The sequence below is a fragment of the Vicugna pacos genome, chromosome 20 (genome assembly GCF_048564905.1).
Source record: "Vicugna pacos chromosome 20, VicPac4, whole genome shotgun sequence".
Taxonomy (NCBI): Eukaryota; Metazoa; Chordata; class Mammalia; order Artiodactyla; family Camelidae; genus Vicugna; species Vicugna pacos.
In genome coordinates, this window is record NC_133006.1 from 15277425 (window position 1) to 15286517 (window position 9093).

General features: G+C 40.6%; 1 protein-coding gene and 1 non-coding gene across 9 annotated transcripts in view; both read right to left on the reverse strand.

Moving 5' to 3' along the window:
• The window catches only part of BICRAL (BICRA like chromatin remodeling complex associated protein), an 84642-nt gene that overhangs the window by 21259 nt on the left and 54290 nt on the right, over positions 1-9093 (reverse strand). For 7 of the 8 annotated variants that reach the window (XM_072944985.1, XM_072944984.1, XM_072944986.1 and 4 more), the window contains 4 exons: positions 8265-8310; positions 7801-7849; positions 7644-7712; positions 3264-4943 (listed from right to left, as the gene is read on the reverse strand). In XM_072944985.1, the coding sequence (XP_072801086.1) occupies positions 3264-4943; positions 7644-7712; positions 7801-7849; positions 8265-8305 (1839 nt within the window). In that variant the 5' untranslated portion in view covers positions 8306-8310. Of the gene's footprint in view, positions 1-3263; positions 4944-7643; positions 7713-7800; positions 7850-8264; positions 8311-8813; positions 9029-9093 lie in introns of those variants that run through there. The other variant, XM_031688562.2, reaches the window with a different exon arrangement.
• LOC116284768 (U1 spliceosomal RNA) lies at positions 993-1156 on the reverse strand. The gene has a single exon (XR_004194432.1). It is a non-coding gene; the product is annotated as a U1 spliceosomal RNA (small nuclear RNA).

Consider the following 9093-nt stretch of genomic DNA (forward strand, 5'->3'; position numbering starts at 1 on the left):
TTTAAAAAATGCATCAATATGTTGATAAGTGCTATCCAGGTATCACCTCCTTGATGTGGGGTAAATTTTTTAAACTAGAAGAAAACAAGAGTAATCTGTAATTCCCCTACCCAGAGAACTGCTGTTAATGTAACAGGGCGCTTCTTTCTAATCGAGTTTCTGGGTGTTTCATAAGCAAGAGGGTTTTCTGCTTTTTAATTCACCATATTGTCTCTCCTCAGCATTTTTCTAAAAGTGAAAACAAATTGTTTATTAAACATCTTACAGTTAAACGTGCAATCTTAATATATACATGTTTAAATGTGCACTTTATTTTGTCAGCCTTTCCTCAAATCTTTGATTATTTTTCAGAAACATTTTAAATGACTACATAGTACTTCATTATAGCAAATAATTCTCCTATTATTGGAGAATTACTATTTGGGTTTAGAAAACTTTTTTGCCACTAAAGTGTAGAAGGATATTGCTCTATAGCGTGCTATATGTGAATAAGAAACAAGGGGAAATAAAAAAATATACATGCATCTGCTTATTTGTGTGAAAATAACAGAGGATAAATAAATGAGAAACTAATGAGATTGGTGAATGAATACAGGGGATGGGTGAGAACTGACTGGCAGGAAAGGATGGAGGGGTGAGAGCAGGAGAGGGGTTGCGGGGTGGGCCTGCCCCAGGCACACTTTCTGCGTAGCCCTGACTTTCGAGACCATGCTAATGGTTCACTCATTCAAAAGAAATTAAACAGAGGGTAGAGAGGAAAGAATCCTAAAATGAAACACAAACAGAAATAAATAAGCAGAAGTATTGTTCAAATGAACAGCACAACCACACCAAGAGGGGGAAGACGCTCTCACCCAGGTAACTTTTGAACACAGTATTTTGAATATATACCTATAGGCTAAAGACAGAGCTTTAAACCAATACGGAAGTCTAATTAGTAGGTTTGTTTTTCGCAGTGGTATGAATTTGCAATTCTTTTTTTTTTTTTTACATAGGGGAAAGTGAAAATGCAGGACCCCACTACCACAAATTGTGCAGCTGAGTTTCCCACATTTGGGGAAATCGCAGGGGTCAGCACATCCGGAGTGCAATGGATGAGCCTCGCCCTGGGAAAACCACCTTCATGATCATAGTATCTCCCCTGCCAGGTAAGTACTGAATTAGCAATTCTTAAACTATTTTCTATGTGTTCTAGGACTGGGAAAATCAGCAAATGTATTGTGGATCTGGCTTTCATATTGTTAGAAAAGAGAATTACAAATATGGAAAAGAAGTAGACTTGAGTAACAAAACTGGTGGTCCTGGATTAGAATTGGAAGTATCAACATGAGCGCTTGGTTTTTAATATAGTTCAATAAATAGCCATAGAGGTTGGGTCTGGGTAAATATATGTAAGTCCCATCCGAGACGACTTCAGTAGCAATGAATACGGAGTGCTCAGACCTTGGTTTCTAAGTACTGTTCTCCACCAGAAGGAATAAGGTTCCTTAAAGAAATGGTTGATTCCAGGTCAGGGGCAGGGAAAGAGAAAGATGAACATGGAACATTTTGTTTTGCCAGAAATTAAAGGAAGTGCTCAAAACATGATGGAAACATGTCAGAAGGGCCAGCAGCCAATTTGGAGGGGCACTCAATGGCCATCAAATCGATGTGAACATCAAAATAAATGACTGTAACAGTTTCAAACCCATTACATAAAATAAGAATCTATTTGAGTCCATACTGATATAAGCAAACAGAGAAGTGGGAAGTGGGAGAAGGAAAAGCTCTTCCTTAGAGCAGAATGCCAATAATTAATGTAGAACAAATGATGGAATCAGAAAATCTCTGTTTGGTGACCATTGGAATAGCTGATTCAGTTATAACTGATTCAGTCAGGAACTATCAATGAAAGCATAAACTAGTATGTGCGAGTCTGATGAGAAACTGGATATCTACATAGTCTCAAAGTATCTCCCAGAAGAAACTTACTGACGATACATCAGACACCACATGAAGCGGGCACCATCTTAAGCAAGTGTTCAAAGTTAACACCACCAGGAATGTGACGAGTCTACATCCTGAGGACAAATCGCTCTGTGACAATCCTACCAAAAATCTATAACCTGAATCTAATCACAGGGAAACAGCAGAGAAACCCAAACATCTTTACTTTTTCAATAACCTTGACATTATTTCAAAACAAACAGACACATATGCACCTTTGATACCAAAAGTAATACACTGAACAACTTTGCATAAATAATCTTTGTTTCCTTAGGATTTGTAGTGGAATTACTAAGTCAAAGGTATACAGTTTAAAAAATGTTGAAGTAGATGGTAGAAAGTGTTTGAATTCTTCTAAATGTGAAGGAGAAAGGCAGGGAAAGTGGAGGTCTAAGGAGGGTGGACTACTGAGGGGGGAAAGTGATGTATGAAACTGGAACTACACAACATGCTCAGAATGAGTGAGAATCAAGAGTCAGAGTTCAAGGATTGGCCGATGGGGTAAGGGACCAAACCTGATGATCGTTTGAAATGCTTTTCAGAAACATAATCCTTGTCTAGTTTTTCTGATTGCTCACAGTAATTCACCTGCACAGTGGCCTGGTAAGAGAAGGCTCAGGTACCTAGTCCAGTGCCCTGGATCCCTCCCTCCACATGCTTCCTGCTGGTGCAGGCCAGTTACCCACTGTTGAGTCACACTGGGTTCCTGAGCCTTTCCAGTTGGCACCCAAAAAATACGCTTGACTTCTCTACCCAGTCTTCAGTGATATGACCTAAGTGGCTTCTATATGATGTAAGTAAATAATCTAAAATAAGCTTTCCTTTTAAATGCCTATAATACATTCCATCAAGTATGTGTATCAATATTGGCTTTTACTGAGTATCTGCCATTTGCCTGGGCCTGTGCTGAGGGCTTTATATGGATTATCTCATTAATTCTCCCAATAACTCCATGGGATGGTAACATTATTATGTCCATCTTACTGATGAAAAAAAAAAAAAGTCTAGAGGATTAATTAGGATAAGACCTGCTCCATGTCATAAAGCTTAGATTCAAATCTATCCATGAGTCTGAGTCTAGAGCCTCCACTCTAAACCAGAATGCTCTGCTGGGTGAAACATTTTAATTAAGAAGAAAAAAGGCAATCAATCATAAGTTGAACATTTTAAGATAATAAATTGGGAGCCTAGGATGAAAATTATATTCTAGTAAAAACACGTTTCATTTTTGCATTCTGTTAATCGTCCACACATTCACTTGGTAAAGGGGCTGTTACCTGACAGAAGAACTGCTGCTGGGCTCCCACCCCGGGTGTGGTGCTGAAGGTGCTGGTAGATTTGGAAGAAGGAACTGGAAGACGATGAGACACACTGACCGGTACTGGAGTCCTGTTTGGCTGGGTCAGCTGATCTCCCGTAAAGTTTGATCCTGTTGCACCAGACTGAACCGCAGACCCGAGACTAGGATGGGCAGTGCTGGAGGAGCTGACCACAGGGAACCGACTAGGTCCTGACATGCTCGTCACTGAGGGCATGGTGGTGAAGCCCGGTCTTCCTTGGGAGACGCTGCTCTGCCCAGGGGACAGGTGCAATACGGTCGGTGACGCCTGCTGCAAGGGCATCTGTCCACCAACAATCTGAGGAGAGGCGTGATTGACTATCACTGGACTTCCAGAGGCAGCGAATGTCTGCCCAGACACTAACTGGACGGCGGTGTTCTGGTTGTTAAGCATCTGTCCAGAATACGGTTGGTTGGTCCTGAGCATGTTGGAGGAGTTTCTGTTCAACATGACATGCTCTGAGGCCACCTGGCCAGAAATGAGCTGAGAGGGTTGAGTCTGAAGAAGTTGCCCATTTATGGTCTGGACGTGGTGTACCGAGTTGGAACTGACGGAAAGGCTTGTAGGTATAAGGAACTGACTTTGGGGTGTGTGAGGCTGGCCCATGGGAGAATGAATAACGATGCTGCCCCCCGCGCTGCTCACTGCCTGTGACGTGACTGGTTTCCTTGTGTTCTGTTGGTTGACAATGTTCACTGACATGTGCGGACCAACCACCGAGCCCTGGGGTGAGCTTGCAGAGGCGAAAGAGATCCCTTGTTGAACGTGGTGCTGCTGTATTCCCAAATTGTTCACATTGTATGTGTTTTGCTGACCCATCTGGATAGGCTTTGGCTGGATATTAATCGGGACTTTATTTGAATTTGGTGCAAGACCCCTTTGTATGATGATGTTATGCACAGGTAAAGACGTTTGAAAATTTGTGCTGTTAAATGGAACGGTAACAGGCTGTGCTACTGGACTGGAACTGGAGTTCCCAAACAAGGAGTTGCCGTTAGGAGTCTGTCTGTGAACCAGGAGCCCTCCACTCACATTTGATGGGGGCTGTTGCCCACTGCCCTTTAATATGATTTGAGATCCATCTAGGTTATTAATAGTCATCATGGAAGGTTGATTACCAAATGACCCAATTAACTGTATTTGACCAGAACCACTAATCTGACTGCTGTTAGACAAATGCTGGCTGGGCACACTGATCCCCACGTGGTGCATAAAGCCATGGTGCACACCCACTGTATTGCTTGCAAACGATGCTCCAACAGGCACATGAGTCACCCCTATAGGCTGCAGCGTCTGACCTGAGTAATTAGAAACATTAGAAGCCTGAGTAAAGGATGCTGATGAAGAGGGATGAAGCTGAGCTTGTGCAAACTGTTGGCTTGAACCTATACTGGCGTCCAAATATGCCTCTTCTGCCAATGTTTGTTCAGTGATATTGGCCTCTTGCAAGGATTTCTGAAGAATGTCGAAAGGTTGGTCCTCACTGAGATCAGGAAGAGGAGAAGACTCAAGTTCATCTTCGAGAAACTGAAGGCTACTTGAAAGTGGCAGTCCATCACTGGGCCCTTCTCCAAGCTGGCTGCTTACAGCTTTGAGGGATGACTTAGGATCAGCATTCTAAAAAAATTAGCAGGAAGTTACACGGCACATCTATCCTTTGAAAGAGAGATTCTTAAACAAAAAACTAATCTCACTTTTGAGTATGACTAAAGCGTAACAGGCTGCCTTTCAGGCACAACTCTTCAAACTGCTCACCTTACTCTGAACTTGATTTCCTTAGTAATGATGTTTAAAATTATTTCTGTAAGTATATGCATTCCTTATTCTGGTAAATTATTTTACAGGAAACAGATCAATAACATGAACATATTCATGACTATCTGGAGTTTAGTTTTTTTGTTTTTTTGAGATAGTGGTGTAGGTTTTATTTTTTAGGATTCTCCCAAGACCAAGGCTGGAGTGGGACTCAGCCTAGGGTCTGTGGTATCTAGGAGACAACCATGTCTAGTTCTTCATACCACAGGAGTTGACATGAGTTTGGGGCATGCTGAGTGTGGTTCTACTACAAGTCCATAGGGTATCCCAGATTCAGCCTTGACTTTCAAGGTTTCTCAAAACTCCCCTCATTCTAACCTGCACCACTCCAGGCAAGACAAGCTTCCCACATGAAATGAGTGATGGTCATTTGATTTCTCAGAAGTAATCAGCTTATCATGACGTTTTGAAAACGACTTCAGTGTCTTATTCAAAAATAAAAGTTGCTCAAAATTTATCAAGTGTCCAATTACGTATTACTGTCTGTTCTTAATGAGTCCTTAAGGACTTTGCATTCCAACTGGAGACAGCAACACGGGATATGAAGAGAACTGAACAGAGTCACCAACAAATCAGAGACACTCCACTGGCCAGCAGTGTATCATGGGATACGTCAAAATTATAAAAGAAAAAAACCCAGAATCAATAGCTATTTGACATAAGAGAAGATAGTGTGAATGTGCTTAATACTATCAAACTGTATACTTAAAAACGGTTAAGATGGTAAATTTTATGTCATATATATTCTTTAACACAATTAAAAAAATTTTAAAGTGAGAAAAATTAAAAATAGGTTAATCAAGAATACTTCAACTTGCAAAAACTACAGAGATTCTCAGCCCTAGGCTAATAAGGTGTGTTGGGGGCTTGGTGGTAGGACAAACGAGGTAGAAGAGCCAGTTCACTAGACACCCAGTCAACTGTTGAAATGGGACTGACATGGTCTCAGTTAGGTGGACACCACCTTAGGGCTTGTAGAGTCATTGGAAAGGAAGTGGAGAAAAGCAATTGAAAGCAAGGAGGGTTATTTATGTTTTTTGGCAGAGAAATATCAAGGCAACAGTGGATCTCTCCTGAGTGGTGACACACAGGTGAATGTTTTCACAATGCACAAATCAACAGACCACAGATTTAAAATTCCGTATTTTTCAAAGCTTTAAAAATATTTCTACTGATAAGATGCAATCCAAGTTCCTAATAAATAGACACCGAGCAGAGTAGCCTGAGGAGTTGGAATTGATGCTCATGCAGAAGTGCGAGAGCTGGTAAGGAAGACTCGGTAATGTTGGGGAACAGACTAAACATCTACTTTCTGGGTTTAACGGCATCACATGCAGTTATCACCCGTTCAGAATGAACTTCAGAATTGCTACTGATTCACCAGCCTTACAGGAAATCAATGCTGAGACTTGAAAGCCACCCCTAGCACGGGGAGGAGTCTTGCATGTGATGATCTGACATACTTTACACACACTCAAATACTTGAGAGAAGTACGCATTCCGAAGGCCTTTCTGAAAACTATCCTACTCTATAGATGAAAACAATAAAGACCTTGTCGATAATAAGCTGACATTAACTGAGCACTGGACCACGTGACTTCCACGGACTAGTCCATTAACCTTCCCCATCTTCAGAAGTAGTTCTGTTATTCTCCTGGGTTCACAAATAAGGAAACCAAGACTTACAGAGATTTCGTGATGCATGCAAGGTTACACAGCTAGTAGGTGGCAGAGCAAGGATACAAACTTGGGCAGTCGGACTCTAGACTACCATCCACGGCAGGACGCGGCAGTTGAAAAGATTAAAGTCACATGGGCTTAAACATAGTTCTCTGGATCCAGTCTCCAGGCAGGACTCCCCTGTTCCCCAGGTCAGATTTCTTGTGTAGATGCACCTGGAGCTTATTAAGCATATGTGCCCTGGAACTTGGTGGCCTGGGCTGGATTCCTAGTTCTGCAGCTCCTGACTCTGTGATATTGGGTCAGTACTACCCTCTCTGCCCTTTAGTTTTCTCAACTCTAAAGTATGGATATTAACAGAACACGCTTGGTGGAATTATTTGAGGTTTCATGAGGTTAATATATATTAAGCCCTTAGTGCCAAGAACATACTGAGTACTTGGTAGGTATCAGCTACTATTCTCTTTTTCCTTGTTTAAGATGAAAATCATCAGAAAGTAACTACAATTCAGATGATTTCTTTAAAGTTTATATAACAAGGTTCAAAAGACTCTAACAGAACTTTCTCAGGTCATAATGTTTCTGAGTCATTTGAGAAAGAAAGTTGAAAGCTTAGGAAAATGGCAAAGTAAAAATCTTAATTGACTAAGTTAAAAGTAGAAAATATCAACATAATTCAACAGATTATTCCTTTTGTGTCAATTACAAAAGTCAAGGTAAGGATTCTCATCATGATACATCGGCAACTAAAGCTTCAATTTACCAGGCATCAATGAGACAGAAACATCTAATCACTGCATTCATTCAGTTTCCAATACTCACACTAGAGTTGGCAAAAATTGAATTTGAATTGGCTGCAGAATATCCTGTATTAGTCAGGTCCTCATTGCTCTGCAAAGGTACAAATTTTAAAAAATGATCAATTTAACTGTAAAGAAGAAATGAAATGTATGCCTGTGATGTTCTGAGTATTACTTACCGATTTGTTACTAGGTCCATGTAGAAAATAGTTCAATGCTTGTGGGTCTCTAGAAAACCACCACCAAAAAGGGAAAACAACAAATAAATACATTACTTATATAGGGTTCATTTTTACTAGGGTAAAAAGAAAATGACGTATTAGCTTGAGTAAAATCCCTTCCCTTTTTTAAAACTATTAGTTGTTTTTTTGTTTGCTTGTTTGTTTGTTTTGTTTTGTTTTGATGTCCCATTTCCTATTATCACTCATTTCCTCCTAGGGTTTCTGAGGAAATAAATTTAATAAAGGATTACCTAATTATGACCCCGTGTTAATCCATGTCACTTTGTCTCCCTACTATACCCAAGATGATTATTTAATTTTTGTTTAAAAGACCCACTTGGTTTTGATATGCTTATTAGATTGTTTCAGTCTAGCAAATCTCACACATTTGATTTACTCTGATTTGGGAGCAAGCATCTTACCCAATAAGATCAAGGAGACACGAGTCATCATCATCATCCATGACAACTACAAGAGAAAGAAACAAGAAAGCACTGTTTCAGCAAAGCAGATTAAAGTCAGCAGCATCAAAGCACCACGAAAACATACTTCCTACTTTCCTCGATAAATAACTGTAATTCATGTAAGTTTTCCCTCTAATTGCTAATATGAATGTGATTTTTAATTTTTTGTGGTCATTCAAGAGATCGAGTATTCAATTTAAATTGTTTGTATTGAACACAAATCCTTAACTTACAAGTCAAAAAGGAATCTAGACAAATCAAAGATAGTTGGCAGTAACCCCTCACATGCAGATTCCCCAAAGGGGCGGTAAACCATGAACAGTAACTTCCTCAAAATGTATAACGAACAAGAGGAGAAATCATGTTTTTTTTGTTTCAGAAAAAAATCTCATGCATACAGAGGTCTTTGAATTTTGTGACTGGATGTTTCCAAACCTGGTGAGCAATCTGGGTTTCTAGCCAGATTTGGGCTATCTTTAGGAAAACAGAAAAGTCACTTCTCCCTACTTTTTGAGACAGGAGAGGCACCATCACCCCAGGCAGTACTGTGACAGGCTTTGCCCCGAAGATCCCAAGTTCCTCCTTCAGCAGCAGCAGTGCCAACTGTTCAGTTCTAAACAATCTATATCCCAATGCCGGAATCTTTAAAGTCGAAAATCTCAACCCCAAATTCACCCCAGCTCCAAGCCCAAAGCTCCCTCTCTCCCCAGCCATCAGCAGCCTCAGGCTCAGCCAGCGCAATCACTGTGCTCTGGCTGAAACAACAACAACTGTACAAATTCCAAGA